Raw genomic sequence first — 24328 nt, forward strand, 5'->3', positions numbered from 1 at the left:
GGCATACAATACAGCAAAAATTAGTGGGAAGCTAGAGGATTGGAAAACTTTAAAACCAACAGAAAACAATTATAAAGACAATAAGTGGAGAAAAGATGAAATATGGAGGTAAGCTAGCCAATATAAAGGAGGGTACCAAATGTATTTTAGGGAAGGAAGATTGACACGAGTCGGGTAGAAAATGTTGCTGGAGAGGTAGCAATGGAGGACAAAGGAATGTCCAAGAAACTGATTGAATGTTGTGCATTAGTCTTTACTGCGGAAGACACCAGCAGCTTGCCAGAAATTCGAGTGTTGGGGCAGAAGCGAGTGTGGTCACTATTACTAAGGAGAAGGTACTTGAGAAGCTGAAATGTCTAATAAGTCACCTGGATCAAATGGACTACACCCCAGGGTTCTGAAAGAGGTAGCTGAAGAAATTATGGAGGCATTAGCAATGATCTTTCAAGAATTACTGGAGTCTGGAATGGTTCTGGAGGACTAGAAAATTGCAATAGTCAATCCACTCTTTTAAAAAAGGGGAGGCAGAGGCCAGGATATTATAGGCCTGTTAGCCTGACTTCAGTGGTTGAGGGTCGATAGTTAAGGATGAGGTTTCAGGGTACTTGGGTGCACAAGATAAAATAGCCCAAAGTCAGCATGGTTTCCTTGGGGAAAATATTGGCTGACAAAAGTGTTGGAATGTTTTGCGGAAATAACAGGCAAGATAGACAAAGGAGAGTCAGATCTTGTATACTTGGATTTTCAGAAGGCCTTTGACAAGGTGTCACACGTGAGGCTGCTAACAAGATATGAGCCCATCGTTTTACAGTCTGTAGCCCAGGAAAGATACTAGCACGTACAAAATATTGGCTGACTGGTAGAAGGCAAAGAGTGGGAATAAAGCTGACCTTTTTGGCTGCCAGTGTTTCCACAGTATTCCACAGGGGTTGGTGTTGGGAACCATTTCTTTTCACATTACATGTCAGTGATTTGGATGAAGGAATTGATGGCTTTGTGACCAAGTTTGCAGAGATGAGCAAAGATAGGTAGAGGAGCATGTAGATTGAGGAAGCAGGAAATCTGCAGAAAGACTTGGACAGATAAGGTGAACGGGCAAAGAAGTAGCAGATGGAATACAGTGTGGGGAAGTGTGTGTGTGTGCGCGCATTAGTAGAAAAAACTATAGGGAGTGATGGGGAGTGAATTCAGAAATCAGAGGTGCAAAGGGACTTTGGAGTCCTAGTGCAGGATTCCCGAAAAGTTAACTCGCAGTTTGAGTTAGTGGTAAGGAAGTAAAATGCAATCTTGGCATTCATTTTGAGGGGACTAGAATATTAAAGTACGGATGTGATGCTAAGGCTTTCTAAGGCATTGTTCACGGCATTGGGAGTATTGTGAGCAGTTTTGGGCCCCATATCAAGGGAATGATGTGCTGGCGTGTGAATGGGTCTGTTGGACGTTCACGGGGATGATCCCGGGAATGAAAGGGTTACCATATGAAGAGCGTTTGAAGGCTCTGGGCCTGTATTTGCTGGAGTTTAAAAAAAAATTGAGAAAGGATCTCATTGAAACCTACCAAGTATTGAAAAGCTTAGATAGAGTGGACATGGAGATGATGTTTTTAGTAGTGGGAGAGTCTATAGGACCAGAGGGCACAGCCTCCGAAGAGAAGAACATCTCTTTAGAACTAAAATGAGGGTGAATTTTTCTAGCCAGAGGGTGCTGTGGAATTTGTTGCCATGGATGGCTGTTACAGGGCTGTCTTAAGGTTACAGGGAGAAGGCGAGAAGAAGGAAAAGAAGAGAGATTAGCTTATTTGTCACATGTATATTGAAACATACAGTGAAATACGTTGTTTTGCGTCAAAACAAATCAGTGAGAATTGTGTTGGGCAAGACTTGCCAACGAAGCCCACAACTTACTAACCCTAAATCGTACCTCTTTTGAATGTGGGAGCAAACCAGGGCACACAAAAAAAAACCCACATGGTCACAGGGAGAGTGTACAAACTCCGATCTTACAGCTGGTGCTGGAAAGCCTGTTGCTAACTGTAATGCTATAAAACAGCCATGATTAAATGACAGAGGAGACTTGAAGAACCTAATGGTCTCATTCTGCTCAAATGGTCAGTGGTTCCAAGGCAAATTTTAAGATGGACAAAACTGTATTGAATACTCTAAATACATTCGCATTAAACCTGTCTAGGCTTGTCATACAGGTTCTGTTATTGCTGTCCTCTTGTGATGAAAGCTAGCATTTCATCTGTCTTAATTAGTTCTTGTATCAGTTCAGTTTTGATGTTTTTGTCTGTTTGCTTTTTGTTTTGCTGCCAAATGTTTAACATTTCTGAATGTTCTGAGATTGTGGAAATCTCAATTTCCACTTTACTTTGTTTCCTTAACCTTTCCCCCCCAAAAATGCTCTGAGTCATTGTTCCTTCGCTAGAAGGTAAGCACCTCAAAGTCAAAGTTGAGTTTATTGTCATATGCACCAGTACATGTATGCATAGGTGTGATATGTCTGTGAAGGAAATTATGATTTGCAGCATGAACATCTCTCAGGCTTTTAAGGAGATGAGAAAACACTGCATTTTATTTAGCTCATAAACATGAGAAAGTCTGCAGATGCTTGAAATGTGGAGGGAGGAGAAGATGGCGGCACGATGCAGCGCGCGCGGCCGTTCCGAATGACTATCGATATGTGTAACTAGGGGCTGTGCATCAATCTAGATTTGATGGGGACAGCCATGAAAGCACAGAGGAACATCTGGAGTAACTTCTGAAATGCCTGCTTCGCTGCTGCTGCTATTGTGCGATCGAGAATCTCCGGGGGGCGGGGGGAAGACCCCAAATCCTCGGCTTTGCCTATTGCCTGTTGCTGGGGCCGGGTTCGAAGCGCTCGGCAGAGATGGTGCTCGGTGCATCGGTGTCGGAGAGCTGGTCGGAGGCTCGGAGTTTTTCGGACGGACTCAGAGTCAGACTGTGGTCGGATGCTTCCAGTATGCTGCATGAGCAAGTTGGCGGCGCTGGAGGTTTACTGTCTGTGTGAGATGATGGGACTTTGAGAGACTCTGAGACTTTTACCGTGCCCATGGTCTGTTCTTATCAAATTACAGTATTGCTTTGCACTGTTGTAACTATATAATTATGTGGTTTTTGTTAGTTTTTAAGTCGGTATGTCATGTGTTTTTGTGATATCATTCTGGAAAAAACATTTTTATCATTTCTTAATGCATGTATTACTAAATGACAATAAAAGGGAGCTGCGTGTCCTCTTAATCATAACCATAAATCCAAAGCAACACACTCAAAATGCTGAAGGAACTGAGCAAAACAGGCAGCATCTACGAAAACGAGTAAATAGTCAACGTTTCGGGCTGAGACTACCCGAAGAAGGGTCTCAGCCTGAAATACTGACTGTTTATTCATTTCCATAAGTGCTGCCTGGCCTGCTGAGTTCCTCCAGCATTCTATGTGTTGCTTTCCATTTTATTATTGGGAAATGAAACTTCATTCAGCACGTTATGCTTTCTTGTACCAAGCAATGCTTATTCATTCCTGAATGTTTGAATGATCTTCCTTGAAGAGTTGCAGGCATCGTGTGGGGAAGGCACAGAAGCATTACAATAGACCAGGACCTTGTGCATGATCAGATGACCCTCCTCCATCTTCAGTCAGAATGCGGTGTGTTAATTATGAATGAAGCATGCTGATTTATAAAAATTAGGATTGGGAATAGGAATAATTAGTACCTGAAGCCTGCTCCTCCATTCAGTAAGACTATGGCTGATCCAACAGCCACCTTCCAGTTTCTCCTCATATCCTTCAGTTTAAATGCTTGTCAGTCTCTGCCTTGAATGTGCTCAGTGACTCTTGTTTCCACTACAATGTGAGTTTGAGGATTTCAAAAATTCTCATCCCTTTGAGACAAGAAAATCCTCCCTGTTTAAAATAGACAACTATATATTTTGAAGCTATGCTGCCTCCAGAGGAAGCAACTTTCTATCTTCCACTTTGTCTATCCCCTCAGAATCTAAAACGTCAATAAAATCATATCTTGTTCAAAGTAAATGTATTATCAAAAGTACGTATACTGTGTACCACCTTGAAATTTATCTTCTTGCAAGTAGCCTCAAAACAGAAACACAATAGAACCCATTTAAAAAAAAACACATGCAAAGCCCATCAAACACCCTATATATGGGGGGGGGGGGACAAATCATGTAAACAATAAAAGTAGAGAAGTAACACAGAATATTAACTGCAGAGTCCCTGAGAATGAATCCACAGCCACAGAGCCAGTTCACTGCTGAGGCGAGTGAAGCTGGTTCAGGAGCCTGATGCTGCAGGCCACAGCCTCAGAGCCAGTTCACTGCTGAGGCGAGTGTCGACGGTTGCAGGCTGCAATTGCAGAGTTGGTTCAGCGTTGAAACACCTTGATCAAATTGTGCAAATATTTTTTTTAAAAAGTAGCAAAAACACATGGAACATGAGCTTGTATCTTCTGAGTGAGTGAGTGCCCAGCCCACTCAACCTTTCATCATGCATCAACCTCCTGTTCCAGAAATTATTCCAGTTGACCTACACAATGCCTGCAAGGCAAGTACATCCCGAAATATTGGGGACCAAAGCCGTACAATGCTCTGCTGCTTATGTATCACTCCATGTAGAGTTGTTGAAGCAAATCGTAGCAATTCAGTTTCCAACCCTGCTTGAGTGGTTGTCTCAGCAAGGTCAGAAATCTGGCTTTACTATGGCTATCGCTCTCATAGAATCTGTTTGCCAATTTTCATTTTCTTTTCAGCACGCGTTACTTGACGCTTATGCAGATGATTTCATTTTATTTATTATTTCTATTTCACGATACAGTGTGGAGTAGGCCCTTCCTGGCCTTTGAGCCTCATCATCCCAGCAACTCCTGAGAGACCTGAATGCCCCTTTGTCTTGAAAGCACAGGACAATTTACAATGACCAGTTAATCTACCCGGGACATCCTTGGAGTGTGGGCGGAAACCAGAGGACCCAGAGAAAATCCACACTTTCCACAGAGACTTCTTACAGAATGGCACCGGAATTAAACTTTGAACTCCGGAACGCGCTGAGCTGTAATAGCGTAGCGCTAACCGCTGCACTACTGTGGCACCATGATGTGGCTTCATCTTTCAGAAAATGGTGATTCAGGATGGTTTTCTGGGAACGCAACCACCCCGTAGTTGAAATTTGTGATGTTGTGGGTGTTGATTATCATTTCACATGAGACTGGTTTTTAGTAGTAATTTTAAAAAGTCCTCCAAGTAGTGGAAATCTGAAAATGGAGAACACTGGAATATTTTCAGTTGGGCAGTGTCTGTAAAAAGAAGTAATAACTACTTTTATACAGCGATGTCGTTGCAGTTTTGGCATTTGCACAGTTCACGGCATTTTAAGTTAAAGTCTGTGGGAATACTCTGTAGTAACTAAGGTGTGCAAAAGAAGATTGTTTGTGTGTCACACTCGATCACTTTTCTCAAGTCCCTGAAGAGAAGGGACGATTAAAGTCCAACAGGTGACAGTTGGATATAAGGGCATTGACATTGCGAGCTGGGTTCAATGCTTGTAGGAGTACATTCCAAGCAGAACAGTTGTTGCACTGTTATATTCAGCAGCTCATGGAGGTCTTGATTGTTCTGCTACCTTGGCTGAACTATCGATATCTAACTCAGGACAGACTACTGCGAGCAACCTTCCCTCAAATTTGTAATGACCATTGTGTGCAAAAATCTTGTGCAATTTTTTGCCCAGTGACGACAACATGTGCACACTGCATTTTATATACAGAGGTATTCATTTTAACGGCTAACAAAACACTGTTTTTAAGAACTTTGATCTCCTCTGCGTTTGATTGCTTCTGCTCTCGTTCATCTGCACTCACTCAAAACATAAGTAGTAAGCCTGTAGCAGGTAATGAAGAGTTTTCTTGCCAGAGCTTTTCCTCGCTAAAAAAGTCAAGTTTAAAAAGTCAAGTTTCCAAATATCTTCCCACTCGCAAATTCTCCAGCAACTCTTGCATTGGCGACAGTACATGAAGGTAACACGAGTTTCTGGATTGTACATGAATATTTCTCGTGGCTGTTTATTCCTGACCTCATGAACTTTCTGCGTAAAGGTTTCTACTGTTTCGTTAAGCTATTCCACTTTAAATGAACTAGCAGTTCTTTTGCACTCAATGCCCTTTGCTTCTTTAGAATTCGACATAGTGAATCAATAATTTCTATATTAAAAACAGCATAAATACGCTAGTTCTAAAATCTGCAGACAAATCATCGCAAACTCCACGTTGTCAACACCATCCGCACCAGAAACCAGAAATGTGATTGTGTACAATCTTGAAATATACTTAACATACTTAATGAGCTAGACGTGCAGTTTAGATTCCTTTGTGCGCTAGTAGTAAAACGTGTGTGCACACACCTTAGAGGGAGCATTGACTACGGCCCTGCCTTGTTTGTAATGATGTGTGCATTTAGAATAGCTTAATGTGCAACCCTAGTAACTGATGCTTTACTACTGTAATGTAGTTATTCTGAGCCACTAGTCGTCAAGTAATGCAGCAACCCTTCCGAGTTTAAAAGAAGTTATTTCTTCAGCACTGTTTGGTGAACAAAGGTTTTCTTTATATAATAAATAAGTGTATCCAGAATCAGGTTCCATATCACCGGCATATGTCATGAAATTTGTTAACTTTGTGGCAGCAGTACAATATAATACATGATAATATAGAAAAAAACTGAATTACAGTATGTGTGGTGTGTGTGTACGTATAGGTGTATGTGTGTGTATATATATATATATATATATATATATATGTGTGTGTGTGTGTATGTATATATATATATATATATATATATATATATATACACACACACACACACACACACACACACACACACACACACACACACACACACACACATATATGAGGGAACGTGTTGTGTCCTTGAGCAAGGCACTTAATCACACATTGCTCTGCGACGACACTGGTGCCAAGCTGTATGGGTCCTAATGCCCTTCCCTTGGACAACATTGGTGTCGTGGAGAGGGGAGACTTGCAGCATGGGCAACTGCTGGTCTTCCATACAACCTTGCCCAGGCCTGCGCCCTGGAGAGTGAAGACTTTCCGGGCGCAGATCCATGGTCTCGCAAGACTGACGGATGCCTCTGTATAAAATATAATTTAAATTAGTAGTACTATTAGAAGTAGAAATAAAGAAAGTAGTGAGGTAGTATTTGTGGGTTCGATGTCCATTCAGAAATCGGATGGCAGAGGGGAAGAAGCTGTTCTGGAATTGTTAATCATTGAGTGTGTGCCTTCCGACTTATAGCAATGAGAACAAGGCAGGACCTAGGTGATGGAGGTCCTTAATAATGGATGCTGCCTTTTTGAGGCATCCCTCCTTGAAGATGTCCTGGATACTATAGAGCCTAGTGCCCATGATAGGGCTGACTAATTTTACAGCTCTCTCCAGCTTATTTCGATCTTGTGCAGTAGCAGCCCCCCCCGTGCCCCCCCATACCAGAAGATGATGCAGCCAGTTAGAATGCTCTCCATGGTACATCTGTAGAAATTACATGGTCCATCTGAATTAACAATTCCAGTCAGCAGTACAATCTTCGGCTGTGACTGATGGTGGAAATTACCAAAGCATGCCCTTTGCAGTTGGGAATTATGGTGTCACTGTTAACGAGCTATAGGCTCTTGAGTCAATGTGTCAATTAAAAATTCATTATGGGTCTCCAGACAGCTTGATTTATTTATTTTTTTATTGTAAGGCCTCATTGAGTGGAAATAAACCAATAAAGTATGATCTGATATAAAAATATACAAAGGTGAAGTTCCTTTGTATATGTTCATGGCACAGAAGGAAATCATTTACCTAACTTTGAGAAGGTTGTCCAACTAAATCTTTCCCCTCCTCTTTTCCATAGCTCTGCGTTTTCCCCCATGCTACCTGTAGTACAGGTTCCTAATGTGAAGAGTGCTTTTTTTTAAAACTAGAAAAACAGCCTGATGTACTGCACAGTCTAGTGTACCAGATGAACTTGTTCAGCGGGAATTAGTATTTTATAGTCAGTAAATTTTTCTTGATCATTTTATTAATTGTTTCACAAGACTGTTGAGATAAGTTACTATTGAAGTGGATAATTTAAACCAGGTTGCTATGTCCTTGTAACAAGGCTACGGAGGTTTATAGTAAACAAGCCTGACTGCTCATTGGTTTAACTTTCAGATTTTAATATTTGATGGATTTGTAACTTGGCTTTTCTAGAGTAAACCGAGGGTTCTTTTACTTCAGCTTGAAAATCATTTGTGACTTCTGTTTTGGGGGAAAAATGGTAGACTCCTGTTGATTTGATTCTGTGCTGAGGTGCTCCTAATGTGAACTGCTTGTAACCCAGATGGTTTGCAAATTGGAAATGTTGTAAACAGAGTTCCCAAGCAGCAGGTGGCAAACCCATGCCACTACTCTCCCAAACAAATGTGTGGATTGTACCTAACTCGGGTGGGTCTGTATATTGGGGGAACAGGGTTCCTTGTCCTTCTCCAGTGAAGTTTTCTTATATTCAAGGTTCTAAGTTCAATGTTGTAGAATGCAGCAATTTCCCATTTTCCCCATTATTTGGATACTTGGAATCAGTCCCCCAGGCTTTTGTTAAGAAATCAAAATGCTCTTTGTCCCATCAAGTCAGTATATTTATGGGAACAGACTTCTTCAAGTATGACTATTCTAATTTACACATACAAAATATAAACAGATTAACACTGAAAAATTAATTGTCATTTCTTTTTACTTAGCAAAATTTTAGAGTAAAAATGGGTTTTGGTTGCTTCAGCTATTGTGTCGTAGTTCTCCCCTTCTTTTCCAGTCCTGCTGAAGGGTCTCGGCCTGAAACATGGACTGTTTATTCTGTTCCGTCGATGCTGCCTGGCTGGCTGAGTTCCTCCAGCATTTTGCGTGTGTTCCTCTGTTTATGAAGTAGGATCAGATCAGAAATTGTACTGCAATTCATGCTTTTCTCAAGTTGAGTTTGAAAGTATACAGTATTAAGTTTTTTAAAAATCCATGCCATTTCTCCTGAAAAAGCCATTAACTCGAGTGAGCAACGATTACTTGAGCAATCAGTACCATTTTGTATAGTTAACTGATATGTGTTTAGAATGAATATCATTATTTTTAGGTTGATCAGTTTGTGCATTTTTTTCAACTTAAAAGTAGGTACTCCTTAAGAATTAGGGGAGACACATAGGCTGGGACAGGGGTTCCAGTCTGATTGTTGCTTGGTGGATTTGCGTCACCTTCTATAGTTTGCCTGCCAATTGATCTATCAGGAATGCAAGCTAGTAACTGGTGAGAATGATCCCTAGATTTGGAACTGTGTTACAAGGGAAGTGTTTAGATATTCACATGGCACCGTTTGAGTTCCACATGAGATGTGCAAGAACACTATATAGCCAGTGAGAAACTATTTGACCTCCCTGTTGGAATGTAGAAAATGCACAGCAGACTTCCAAACACAGCAATGTAATAAAGAACAGATAATTGGTTTGTTAAGGACTTGAAGAATTCAATTGACCCTGGGTAATATGTCTTAGGGAAACTGGGAATTGCTCAGTGACAAGGACATCAGTTTATTTGAACAGATTACGGTTTTGGAGAAGGAAGTGCTGAGCATGGTGTCCAGCTGGCTGAATGTATATCCCACAGTTGTGGGGCAAAAGGAAGCGAGCAAGTGGACAGGTGTATGATGCAGTGCTGAAAGAAGTGCAAGGAAGGAAATGGGGACCAAGATGATAAATTGTAACAGGTTCAAGGTTGGTGCCAGTACCTGTAAGAAGAGCTTTGAAATAATCACCTCTGCTGTTGATGAAGGCTCAGATTGTCTTTCTCTTTTGTCCCATTGTGTCTGCTTCACCATTCAGTAAGTTCATGGATGGTATTTCGCGTCAGTTCCATTTTACTGCACTAACTCTGTCACGTGATCGGCAACAATGAATATATCGAGTCAGGATTTATAAACAAACAAGCATTTATTAAACCCTGATAAACAATGGGGGAAAAAAAACAAACAAAAACCCTAACCGGAAGTAAACGGCTATGTGGCCATTCAGTAAACCACTACTTAAAGCGATAAATGCAAAACCTGTTCTTAAAGCGATAAATTCAAACGCAGTTCTTCAAATGGTAAATTTTAAAGTCCAAGAGATTTATATAGTCAATTAGGAGAGACTTTCATGAAATAACAAATTCCTCAAAGACACAACGTCACTGCCACTCCCAGCCGGATCCTGCCTTGTCCACAGGATTCACGACGACGGAAGTAAAACAGTTTAAAGGCACTGACCTCTTCCTCCTGGATACTGCACAGCCTTTTCTGCTGCCTTTTTAGCAGAGGCTACTTCATGCAGATCACTCTTTCTTGAACGAATTCAATAATGGTCGGTCCTTTCCAAACCCGTCGAACGTCTCCTTCAGGGTCCCGTCTTCACTCTCCAGTGTTACTGAAAAGATACATTAACAAACCTGGCAGCGATTAGTCAAACTGCCGGCCCAGTACTTCTATACCTTACAATAGAACATAAAACTCCATTTAAAGTCAAAACCGCGTCATAATGCAAATACGCAGCAGAGCGGAGTATCTCATTGACATTCTAACTGGAAAACTAGTTGTGTCACCAGGGGTTTTCCCTTTTATACCCCTGGTGAACATGTCATCACGTGACCTCACGTTGGTGGGAAAATTACATCAGGTGACCTCCAAAAGACCATTACATCATTCTCACAAGAAAGTCACACGATCTCTATGAGGTATGTAACAACTCCAACTCCTTAGATTCCCTTTATATGCAAGTGTCTTCAAAGTTCAAAGTAAGTTTATTATCAAAGTGCATATGAGGTCTTAGTCAGGGTCGACCATGGATGTGGTGTCCTAGCTATCTAGATATGCAAGCCTGGGCAGTATGATATGGAGAGCAGGCTGTTGCCCATGTAGCAAACTCCCCCTCTCCACGTATCTGAAGAACCCAAAGGAACGGCAGAGACCGATGCAGTTTGGCACCAACAGTGTCGCAGAAGTTGCTAGTCAGCATTGAACTCAACGTAGGACTGCCTTAGGGACTTCAGCTCCTGAATTTTCCCTCTGGCTTTACTCCTAAAGCCTTCCCCGTGAAGGCAGCGGAGGTTTGAGATCAGAGATATCCCTCTAGATGAGCTGCAACCAAGGCTGATGAGCCCCGTCTGCCCAGAGTGACTGGTTTTAAGACCCCAGTAACCCACCTTTGCCCCTTCTTCTGTCAGCAGAAACGGTTCTGCTGGGCTTAGTAGCTAAGCCACACGTGAAGTCCAGGAGCTGGACTTGGATGTCAGAGGCTATTTGAATTACACGCCATTGGGGCATTTAATAGGTTGTCTCCACTACCGCCCCCATCTATAACAATCTTAATGAACCAAAAGTATATACATGTCGCTGTATTCAACCCTGAGATTTATACTGTTGTGGAGATTCACAGTAAATACAAAGAAACACAATAAACTCAATGAAACGCTGAACAAGATGGATAAACGATACCCCTCTGGTTCAAGAGCTTGATTGTTGAGGGATAATAATTGTCCCTGAAGCTGCTGGTATGACTCCTGTACCACCTCCCTGATGGCAGCAGCAAGAAGAGTTCATGACCTGGATGGTGGGGGGGGGGGGGTCCTTGATGAATGTTGCTTTCCTGCGACAGCATTCCTTGTAGATATTCTTCAGTGGTGGGGAGGGTTTTACTCATAATGGACTTGACTGTATCCACTAACTTTCTGCTCAAGGGCATTGGAGTTTCCACGTCAGGATGTGATTCAGTCAGTATACTGTCCACCGCGCATCTACAATCAACAGAAGTTCAACAAGGTTTTAGATGACATGCGGAATCTTCACAAATTACTGAGAAAATAGTGTCACTGCCAGGCTTTCTTTATAATGGCACTTACATGCTGGGCCCAGGACTGACCCACTGTAATAATAATGTCAAGGAATATAAAGTTTCTGACCCTCTCCACCTCTGATCCCTCAAAGAGGACTGACTCATGGACCTCCAGTTACCTCCTGTAGTTAATAATTGGCTCCTTGGTCTTGTTAACACTGAGTGGGAGGTAGTGGTTGTGGAGGATGTGTTATTGCCAGTCCGAACTGACTGGGTTTGCAAGTGAGGAAATTGACCCCGATCAGAGTCACGTGAAGTCACAGGAGCAGGTGATGGATATTCATATGAGCAGCTGCTGCATATCACAAGTCCTGGTTTTGCGACCACTGACGCCAGGCAGACAATCTCTGAAGAGTATTGATAATGGCTGGGGTCACCTGTCTTGTAAAGATGCTGCCCAGAAGAAGGCAATGGCAAACCTCTTCTGTAGGAAAATTTTCCAAGAATAATCATAGTCGTAAGACCATGATTGACCATATCATGTGACACGGCACATCACGAACAAATGAATATTAGACTTTGGATTGGATGACTGCTGCTGCTGCTGATCATGAGACAATAAAATGAGAATAATTGAGAATAAACTGCAGCCAAATTGACAGTTTTTTTCAGAGGCTCAAAAATAAAAGTTTGTTGAGAAGTTTATCGAATGACTGATACCTAAGATCCATGCTCATTGTAAGGGACAGCATCAGATTCCTTCAAAAACACTGGATTCCAGTTAATTGAGCCATCAGTTAAATTGGGGAAACTGTTTATTTGGGACAACTCTGAAGGAAGAAACACAAACTTCCTATCCATATTCACCATGGAATAGGATCTTGATGGAGAATTCATGATGAGGGGGATGAGCTTCTAAATTATGTTATTTAAAAAGGGCTATTAGTTGTCTTGGTGGGTTTAGATGCCAGGGTCTGATAAGATGTATCCCAGACTGTGAAAGGAGGCAAGGGAGGAGATTGCTGGGGCCTTCACTGAATATTTTAAATCTTTCCTGGCTACAGAGGAGCTGTCAGATGATTGGAGGACAGCAAATGTGGTCACTTTATTGAAGAGCATTAGAGATAAGCCAGGTGATTACCAATCCATGAGTCTAATGTCAGTTGTAGGAAAATTATTGGAAATCTTTCTGAGGGGCAGGATTAATCTGCACTTAGAAAAAGTTAGGGTGGTGTGGGTCAGTTTGAACAATCTGACTGAAATCTTCAAAGGGGAAACCAAATGTATTGATGAGGGCTACATGGAGTGTAGCAAGGCCTGTGATAGGTTGTTATGTGGGAGATAGTTTTTTTGGTTTAGGTTTAGAGATGGAGCTTGGTTACAGGCCCTTCAGGCCTAAGGAGCCCGCAGCACCCAATTCCACTCGTGACCAATTAACTTACTAACCCATACGTCTTTGGAATGTGAGAGGAAGCTAGAGTACCCAGAGGAATCCCACATGATCACGGATCACAGTATTTTAGAAATATCTAGACAAAAGCTGAAATCCCTATTGTGTATGAGGCTAAAGACCAAGTGTCCAAATAGGATTCGTATAGATGGGTACTTGGTATGAGCGTGGTGGGCCGAAAGGCATATGACTGTTGGGCTTTTACTTCTAGCGGACTTTCTTTGATTAATAAGGGCATCAAAGGTTACGGAAAGAAGACAAGAGAATAGGCTTGAGAGGGAAAATAAACCAGCCATGACTGAATGGTGGGGGAGACTCAATGGGCTGAATGGCCTCATTCTGCTCCTGTGTATTATGGTCTTATAATTCAAAACAATTTTTAAAAAATGTTCTTGTATCTTTTGTTTCTGTTTTCAAAAACAATCTGGTTGATGTTGTTACTGATCATAATTGGATCAGTTTCCTATGAAACTGTACTCTAGTTTGTGAGTGTAATCTCTGAAGTTGTAGTTGCTGAGCCAACAGAAACCAACAGTTTACATAACTGATTAGGTTGGTTTTGTTGGTTTGTTTGTATCACAAACAGGCCTGGCACATAACTTGTTGCTAGGGAATGATGTTCCATAGTCGTGCCCATCGTGACAAGATGGTAAGCGTCATCAGAGGCCCCAGCTGCTTGACGAAGCCCAAAGGTCTCCTCATTCACCATTCCTAATGCGTTCACGACTGAGGGTGCCGTGTACACATCTCATTAAAGGGTATGGCCACTTTGCCTCTGACTCTTCCCTAGCCAGGAGATTAAATTCACTGCCTGATTTTTGGTATGCAGTGTATACATTTAGTGCTGAAAGGGGAGTGTGATGAATAAAAAACAGACCTGTGGGAATTCAGTTTGTAAAGATTCACACATCAAAAAGAATGGCTGTGATACTTTTTGCTCCTTGCTCAGGCTGTTGATGGGGCAATGTAAATGCTCTATCCTGTGGGATAAAGAAAGGGTATTGTAATATTTCACGACACTGGTTAGATTTTAGTTTTCAGTTTATTCTAGATTTGGGTTTGCTCTCACTATGGTTCCATTGTTTCATTTCCAACCAGAGTAAACAACTTGCATTTGAGGTCTAAACAGGTTGTCTGACATCATGTTGTTGTGCATTGAAGCTTGACGTATTTCTTTTTAAATAAGGATGCATGTTACTGCAAAGATAACAGCATTCAGGAGGACACTGGATTTGCTTCTGTTTGAGTTTCGTATCTCCTTGTGATATGGGCGGCTCTTTGGCCCATCAGGCATGATAGCACCCAAATCAATCCCATCCTTCACTTGCTTCTCTAACCTTTTCTCATTCCACTGTGTAGTTTTTTTTTCTTACCACCCACCTGCTTAGGGACAGGTTGCAATAGCCACATCTTTGATATTTGGCAGGAAACTGGAGAAAGCCACGTCTCACAAGAAAACTGGGAAACTCCATTTAAATAAAAAAAACTGCAGGTCAGGATTGAACACTGGAAAAACTCAGTAGGTCAGGCAGCACCTATAGAGAGAAATAAACAGTAGGCTTTTTGGGGCGAGACCGTTCATCAGGACTCAAAGTCAGCTGTTTATTTCCCTTCATAGATGCTGTTTAACTTACTATGCTCCCAGCATTTTGTGTGTGTCAATCCATATTTTCAGCATCTGTGGTCTTGCTTGTGTCTCAGGTCAAGGTTGAACTGTCTTCAGTGAAGCTGTGAGTCGGCAGCAGTACCACCTACTCCACTCTACTGTCCCAGCACCTTATCTGCTCCAAATATTTACTCTCTGCACCCAGCTCTTCTCTTGGCATTGGCTCCTTATTCAGCCATGTCAAAGTTTATGCTGCTCCGCAAAACATTGCCGTGTTTCACCAGTGGCTCCTTGGCCATTGGTTTCACTTTAAGTACTTGTTTTCTAATTCTTTCACGATTTTATAGCTCATCAGCTCTGTAATCTCCCCTAGGCCTTCCACCCTTAGATCTAAAGGAATTTTTCTTTCCTGACCTTAATCACTTCCATTGTAACACATGCCATCAATTTTAAGGACACACCCTCTTTAAAAATGTCTCTACCTTTTGTATTTTTTCTCCACAGTATCTTGTGTCTACAATCACTAGTCAGGACTATGATTCTTCATTTACTGGATATGTGCAGCTCCAGTAACTCAAGAAACTCAACATTATGCGTGTCGAAGCAGTCTGCTTGTTTCTTTTATCATCTAAATCGTAGAACACTCTGTGTAATAGTACCTTCATTAGATGGACTGCATTGTTTTAAGGTGATGGATCATCATTGCCTTTTCTAAGGCAATTAGAAATGGATAATAAATTCGGAGCTTATGAGCAATGCTTACATCAAAAGAATATAATTTTAAAAAAATGATTATTGTCTGCCTTAGTAATGTAGAAAGGAGACAAGCAGACATCCACACTTGTATTTCATGTCCTCAAGAAATCCCAGAACGAATAAATACTTTTAAACTGCTCTGTCATTTAGGTCTTCAATGTAATGTCAGAATTGTGGCAGCCATCTTGCATCCGGTGAATTTCAACAGATACCTATATGGTGATGATCAAATATTCTGTTTGTGTGCTTGATTTGAGGAATAACTATTGGGCAGGATAGCAAGAAGAACTTGGATCACATAGGAGCAAGTGTCTCACAAGCTATCTTGGGGAATGTGCTTTTAGATTGTTTCGTAATGAGTGGTCACTAAAGAATTTGGACCTTTCGGACCATTATTGTAGGTTAATTACGACAGACTCCTTTTGCTTTTTATTTTTATTGCCTATGTTGAGCTAACACAAGAGTTAACCAGTGCTTTTATATATTTTATATATGTCCAATCACTCTTGTTCATTGAAATGGCTGTTATGGCTTTTTAAGATCAGTATTTCTCATCCTTATCTTTGGTCCAAATTCATCATTATTTTGTGTTAAGGTGATCAAATCTGTGGTACATCTTAGAGCACAGTGAAGTTCCCTTCAACTGTTGTTTGTCAGAACTCTACCATGGATGGTTCCAGGCCTGGCTGCGAAAGGAGGGTTGGAAATGGGGCTGGCAAACCCATCCCATAAAAAACCCATTGCTACAAAAACACTAACAGAAGCTCCAAAGACCTCACCCCTGGAAGAGGTTGGCTACACCAAGAAGATGAGTTACACCAGGAGCCATCTTGAAAGGATGGCCCAGAACAGAGGACCCTGGAGAGCTACTGTTGGCCACCTATGCCCTAGTAGGGTTTGTAAACGCAGTCTCTATATTTAGACCTTCAGTTCACACTGTTCTCTAGGTAGTCAAATTACTGGTTAGTGTTCTTCCCAGTGGGGTTGAACTAGCATGGGATAGGGAAGTACCTGGAACTGATTCTATTCAGATCGTATTGATTTGTTCATAATGTAAAAACAACAACATTTCATGTGTCGTTCTCACTCTGAGAACTTGGCCATGCAGCGAAACTCTTGTAATGCCCTGGTTAAGATTTCTACTGCTATGTTGTAGGTATTTCATTTTAGCAATTTTCTACAAAAGTGTTGTGTCCTCCTGGTAGAATGTTTTGGCTTCAGCTATAGAGATAGGAGTCCTGCTGTTCCACTTAAGAATGTTGTGTCAGCCAAGTAGGAAAAAGTTCTAGAGAGTTTGGTGATGGACAGTGTGGTTCGCGGGTCGTTTTGGCTGGGAGCTGTGGAGAGGACAGGAGGGAAGATGGCTGAGAATGCCGTGGGAGGAAGTGTTCCTGTTGCACAGAGTGCTTTGTGCAGATGAGTGGCTCCAAGGAAGAAGGGCCGATACTCCAGAGACAGAGCCCGTTTGTTTGAGGTGGATTTTGTGTGAAGTTCGGAATGTGTGTGCTTTGATGCAGACCGTGGGTTCAGCATGTGAGTAAAAAGATAACTGCAGGATGAGCTCCAACTTCATGTGCGCATTTGGACTGGTTTAACTATAATGGGTCTTTATTTTCTTATCTCCTTCCTACTAACTGTTTGCGATATAGCTGAAATTTGTAAATATACTTCCTTTTTAATTTTATGCGGTGCATGTCCTGTTATTTCTTGCCAACCGACAATTGTATATGGGCAGTATTTACAGAGCTTTGCTCAAATTGAGGTTTCTTTAATCGGAACATCACAACGTTCCTGTTTGTTTGAACCCCAATCATATCGATTCTCGATGCGCATTGTTTATGAAAGCTGGCCTTCTCGCCTCTGAATCCCATGGTTGTTAGCAGGGCCAGCTAAAGAGCCGAGTTTGCTTACCAGCCCGGTGACGGGGTTACGCTCTCTTTAAGTACTTCATGTTTACCTGAGTATTACATCTTCTGAGGTTGCAGTTTATTTCTGTGCTTTGTAATATAACGGTGGTACTCGGGCAGTCCCAGGGCGCCAAGAGTGATTAACTTTGTTTGGTTCTGAGGTGGCTGAAGAATCCATAGACTCCATCACAAGTGAGCATTAAGTGTCAGTAAAGTAATAAGTTGCACAAGAGCTCATATATTCACCTGACTGAGACTCTCATTTTTTAGTGTTTTACTGCAAGTTCTTTCTCCCATTTTTAATTGGTTGAGAGCCAGGAATTTCCATGAATTGATGAAATGTTTGCTGTATCCTCCTGATCATCATTGGGGGGTGGTATGGTAGCGTAGTTGTTAGCTCGTTGCTCTACGACGATCAACAATGGGGTTTCAGTTCCTACTGCCATTTCCAAAGGAGTTTGTATGTGCTCTCTGTGACTGCGCAGGTTTCCTCCAGGAGTTTGTTTCCTTCCACATTCCAAAGGCGTACGGTTAAGGTTGGTGAGTTGTGGGCATACTCTGTTGGCGCCAGAGGTTCACTATATATTAATGACTTGGATGAGGGAATTAAATGCAGCATCTCCAAGTTTGCGGATGACACGAAGCTGGGTGGCAGTGTTAGCAGTGAGGAGGATGCTAAGAGGATGCAGGGTGACTTGGATAGGTTGGGTGAGTGGGCAAACTCATGGCAGATGCAATTTAATGTGGATAAATGTGAAGTTATCCACTTTGGTGGCAAAAATAGGAAAACAGATTATTATCTGAATGGTGGCCGATTAGGAAAAGGGGAGGTGCAACGAGACCTGGGTGTCATTATACACCAGTCATTGAAAGTGGGCATGCAGGTACAGCAGGCGGTGAAAAAGGCGAATGGTATGCTGGCATTTATAGCGAGAGGATTCGAGTACAGGAGCAGGGAGGTACTACTGCAATTGTGCAAGGCCTTGGTGAGACCACACCTGGAGTATTGTGTGCAGTTTTGGTCCCCTAATCTGAGGAAAGACATCTTTGCCATAGAGGGAGTACAAAGAAGGTTCACCAGATTGATTCCTGGGATGGCAGGACTTTCATATGAAGAAAGACTGGATGAACTGGGCTTGTACTCGTTGGAATTTAGAAGATTGAGGGGGGATCTGATTGAAACGTATAAGATCCTAAAGGGATTGGACAGGCTAGATGCAGGAAGACTGTTCCCGATGTTGGGGAAGTCCAGAACGAGGGGTCACAGTTTGAGGATAGAGGGGAAGCCTTTTAGGACCGAGATTAGGAAAAACTTCTTCACACAGAGAGTGGTGAATCTGTGGAATTCTCTGCCACAGCAAACTGTTGAGGCCAGTTCATTGGCTATGTTTAAGAGGGAGTTAGATATGGCCCTTGTGGCTACAGGGGTCAGGGGGTATGGAGGGAAGGCTGGGGCAGGGTTCTGAGTTGGATGATCAGCCATGATCATAATAAATGGCTCGAAGGGCTGAATGGCCTACTCCTGCACCTATTTTCTATGTTTCTATGTTTCTAACACAGAAACATCATAGTGCAGTGTACCAGCATGGAAGCTACATATGAGGCCCCGCGGACTTCACTAATGTCAGGGTTAGAAAGATTGCAAACCTCGTAAGGAAAGAGAATGTCAAGTTAACTGCAGTAGAGCTATGGCTTGGTGAAATGCTTGGAACAGGACTTAATAGTTCTGCATTTTCCAACATAAATCATTCATGTTGATCCTTAAATTACAACAGGATGATATCTAGCATGTAATAGAGTCCTTTTAGTTATGCTCCATGTTGCTTCTCTTGTGTTTTCCAGGTAACCAGCTGGTTCATAGGCCAGCTGCAGTTACTAGATCTTGTAGACTAGAAAATGAAATCCAACTTGATGCACTGAGAGGGTGCTGCATTGTCGGAGATACTAGCCTTTGGTTGAGAATTTAAAATCAGGGCTCCTGTGTTCCTGATGGATGTGAAGTGTTGCATAGTACTATTTTGAAGAAGGCTGGTGGAATGCACCCCATTATCCTGACCATCTAAATAATCCCTTCATCACCATCATCTGAAGGGCTGATGTTCTCATTGCATTAAAAGTTTTATTTTCAATTAAGCTCTTCAGAGTTGATCTGAGGATATTAAGGGTAGAGTAGAGTGAAAAGTCTTTCAGAAAGGGAAAGGTCTGTAATCAGAATCACGTTTCATATCACCGGCATGTGTCATGAAATTTGTTAATGTGTGGCGACACTTGGCGGGCTGCCCCTAACCTGGGTGTGTTGGTTGTTAATGCAAATGACGTCTTTCACTTTTTTGATGTACATGTGATAAATAAACTTGTATTTTGAATCAAAGCTTCCAAGGATGCTTATAAGATGTGGATTATAGAGATCAAAGTACAGCTTGAGTGTAATAGCCCATCATGAGAGAAGATTACCCTGGAATATGATCATGACAATGACAGTTTACTTGCAAACAATCATCCATGCAATCAGATCTGTAAGATATTTACTAAGTATTAGATATGACATGACTGAATAGCTGTGTCTCTGTAATCTTTTAATCACTTTAAGCCAGTTTCTTTGCGCTTTCTTTTTTTAATAGAACAAGCAACAGATGGATCTTTGCAGTCAGAGGATTGGGGCCTCAACATGGAGATATGTGATATTATCAATGAGACGGAAGATGGGTGAGTGTAATATAGCATGGCGTTCAAAGGCTGTTAGTTCTATGCAACATCCCATAGATTTATTAAAATATTTATGAAGATTAAGATGTGGAATGCTTTCACCATCTAGGCCATGTTCTCTTCTCACTGCTGCTATCAGAATCATAACCCACACTACTAGGTTCAGGAACAGCTATTACCCCTCAGCCATCAGGAACTTGAACCAATGGGGATAACTTCAAACCACTTCACTTGCCCCATCACTGAACTGTTCTCATAACCTATAGACTCACCTTCAAGAACTCTTCCTCTCATGTTCTTGATATTTATTGCTTCTTATTATTATTATTTCTTTTTGTATTTGCAGTTTGTTGTTTTTTTGCACATTGTTGATGATTGCCCTGTTGGTAGTCTTTTGCTGATCCTGTTGTGTTTCTTGTACTTGCTGTGAATGCCCACAAGAAGATGAATCTCAGGGTTGTATATAGTGATGTATGTATTTTGATAATAAATTTACTTTGGACTTTGTGTTGTGCTTGTGTAAGGCCTTGTAGATTGAATGGAGCCTAGTATGCCATCCAGTTATAGACAGATGTGAAATTCACACCAATAGGAATTTCACTTAACTAAATTTTGTTGTTATTGGAACCTATTAGAAAAAAATGCTTTCCCCATGGTGAGGGTATTAAGACTTGCAAACTGCTTGCTGTATCTAGTGCAGTTCTTTAATTTGATTCCTTAACCTAAATTTTCCAATTTTCATTTTGAGCTTGTGAGAACTTCCCTTTCCACGAAATCTGTAGAGGGAGATGAGAGTTATTTAATTATGCATTGGGCTTTGATGTTATTTTGAACTTTGTTTATCCCTATTGGAATGTCCCTTTGGACCATTGTATTTTGATCTAGCGTAACAAACAGCCTGTTTATTCTACAGAGGAATGCACCTCTGATCACGCTTCGTAATTTCCAGTCAGTTTTGACCAGGCATAGAAAAAGAATGCATCCAAATGAGTTATCAACAAAATACAAATCTTCATAATCAATCACATAAAATTTGTTACTGTGTACATGATTCTTCTTGTACCTAGTCCCAGGTTTGTCCATCCTCTTGGGTTGATGAATCTACTATAGAATAGTCATCAATTTCTGGTACTTTCTGAAGATATGACATATGGAAAACATCTTTATTGTACTAACAACCCTTATTGGGAGCTAACTACCAGTTGATAATTGCCTTCTGGTGGAAAATCAATTTTTTACTAAATATCCTACAGATGAAGACTACCCCAAGTGCCAATCAAGCAAGATTAAGCCTCAGCACCATTTGACATACTGACCTATGAGTAATGCTGTTGAACTGAGAAATGAAAGTCATTGAAATATCTTTCCATGGTGAATAATTTGGATTTCACTTTGGACAGAAGATGTCTGAGGAGATGATAGACCAGTGGGCAAATATAGACTTCTGTTGCCTGCCTGCCACACTTCTCTACAGTAGTCAGTTTTCAGAAATGCATCAAAGCTGTTGTCCTTTTCTCTCCATTTCCATTTCTTACCTGGCAGGGGAGAGTCCATGATCATTAAGGTGGTTCTCCCAGGATGAGGCTATCCCATCGCACTTCGGGTGTGCTGGCACTTGTGATGTCCCAAAATGCGGGATGCTCGACTGCAAAATTTGTGGTAGTGGGGGACTGCGTTCATGCTTAAATTTATTTGTGACATCGATAGGATGCAGAACTGGGCTGAGAAGTGGCACATGGACTTCAACCCAGATGAGTGTGAAGTGGTTAATTTCGGTAGGTCAAATTTGAAGACAATATACAAGTTTCCCCCGCCATCCGAAGGTAGAGCGTTTGAATGAAACGGTTTGTAAGCCAAAATGTCGTAAAGTGAAGAAGCAATTACCATTTATTAATATGGGAAAAATTTTTGAGCGTTTCCAGACCCAAAAAATAACCTACCAAATCATGCCAAATAACACATAAAACCTAAAATAACAGTAACATATAGTAAAAGCAGGAATGATATGATAAATACACAGCCTAAATACTTCTTGCAATCATTAAAGTACTGTCTAGCGCAGCGAAAATCTCACGCATGCGCTCTCGGCAGAAGCACTCTCTCCAGTAACCTTTAAGCTATGAGGCTGACAAATCATACTAAACAACACAAAAATACACAGCCCATATAAAGTAGAATAATGTATGTACATTAATGTATAATATTTAATATACATTAATGTATAATGTACATAATGTATGTACAGTGTAGTTTCACTTACGGGAATCGGGATGGTGTGTTAGGCTGAGTCGTCGGAAATTGGGGTGGTGGGAGGTAGAAGAGACTGGGGTGTCATCTCATCGTTGTCTATTTCCAATAGGGCAGCCAGGTCATCTTCTATGTCTGCCTGCCTCGATGTCGAAGGTCGAGGTTCGTCGTCTGCTGTGGCTGATGTGCAAGGCTTGAAAAATGACAGTATATTTGATTGCTGAGCCTCGCGCATTTTTAGATCATAGAGTTCTTTGTAAGCACTCAAAACATCCTGCAAAGCTGCCCTAAACCTACGTGCCCTTTCAAAATTAAAGTCATACTTTTCTGCAATCATTGCAGCGCTGTCAATCACAGCGGAAATCTCACGCAACTGCTTCACGCTCAGTCCCTGGACGACTTCATTTTCGGTACTGCGTTCGGTTTCAATTGTTCTCCTTTCCTCTTGCAATTGCATCAGCTCTTCATCTGTCAATTCTTGGTCATGGGATGCCAAAACCTCCTCAACATCATCTTCGTCAACTTCCACAAACCCAGCCTCCTTAACCAAGCTCACTATTGTCGTATTCATTGTTGATGGTTCGAAACCTTTAAAATCATTCACTGCTTTGGGACATAGTTTCCTCCAAACGCCATTTCTCATCGAGACTGTTAGCCTATCGAGAGCATCCCCAATGTTGGCGATTGCCAGTTTTATATTGTAGTCTTTCCAGATCTCTCACAAAGATGCTTCGGAGTTGCCCTCTCTGTCAATAGCACTTACAATAAAACGCATCACATTTTGCGTATAGTAAGCCTTAATTGTGGCTATTAGGCCTTGGTCGCACGGCTGCAGCAACGATGTCGTATTTGGCGGTAAGAACACAACACAAATGTTACTGCCATACTCGGTAATGTCAGGCGGATGAGCAGCACAATTATCGACAATCACAAGACACCTATTATTGAGGTTATTTTCTCTGCAGTATTTTTCGACAAAAGAACTAATGTATCTGCTCATGTACTCAGAAAAAAGCACTTGGGTGTTCCAGCTGCTTGAACGTGAACGGAACACAATGGGAAGTGTTTTCTTATCAACGCCTTTAAGTGCCCTTGGATTTTCTGAATGGTACACTAGTAGAGGCTTAGTGGCGTTAATAACAGGCATTAGGGTAAACCTGTCCTTCGATGCCTTGTGTCCCTTAGCCTGCTTTTCTTCTTTCGAAATAAATGTCTTACTCAGCAATTTTTTCCAATAAATTGCAGTTTCATCACATTTAAACACTTGCTTATACAAATAACCACCTTCTGTAATTATTTTCTTCAGTTCTGCTGGGAACCTTTCAGCAGCTTCAATATCAGCCGAAGCACTCTCTCCAGTAAGCGTTAAACTATGAAGCTGCCCTCGCCTCAGAAACTGATCAAACCACCCGTGACTACCTTTAAATTCCACTTTCGCAATACTTCCATCACCATCGGCCGGTGCTTTCTGTTTCAGTTTATTAAAAAGACTGACTGATTTCTCCTTAAGTATAAGATAACTTAAAGGAACACCACATTTTATACACCCATCAATCCACTCAAGCAATAGACTTTCCATTTTATCCATTACTGGATGCTGACTAAGAGAGACCACTTTGCTACGAGCAGAACCAACAATAACATCGGCAGCTTTCAAGATTTTTTTCTCTCTGCGTAGAAATAGTGCGAATGGTGGATGCAGGCAAGTTCAACGCACGGACAATGTCCTTACTT

The 24328-nt window shown here is 41.5% G+C and overlaps 1 protein-coding gene and 1 non-coding gene across 2 annotated transcripts in view; both read left to right on the forward strand.

Moving 5' to 3' along the window:
• The window catches only part of tom1 (target of myb1 membrane trafficking protein), a 116721-nt gene that overhangs the window by 3703 nt on the left and 88690 nt on the right, over positions 1 to 24328 (forward strand). The window contains exon 2 of the mRNA XM_063061513.1: positions 20263 to 20347. Within this exon, the coding sequence (XP_062917583.1) occupies positions 20263 to 20347 (85 nt within the window). The remainder of the gene's footprint in view (positions 1 to 20262; positions 20348 to 24328) is intronic.
• LOC134354475 (U1 spliceosomal RNA) lies at positions 21875 to 22038 on the forward strand. Its single transcript, XR_010019839.1, has one exon. It is a non-coding gene; the product is annotated as a U1 spliceosomal RNA (small nuclear RNA).

The sequence above is a fragment of the Mobula hypostoma genome, chromosome 11 (genome assembly GCF_963921235.1).
Source record: "Mobula hypostoma chromosome 11, sMobHyp1.1, whole genome shotgun sequence".
Taxonomy (NCBI): domain Eukaryota; kingdom Metazoa; phylum Chordata; class Chondrichthyes; order Myliobatiformes; family Myliobatidae; genus Mobula; species Mobula hypostoma.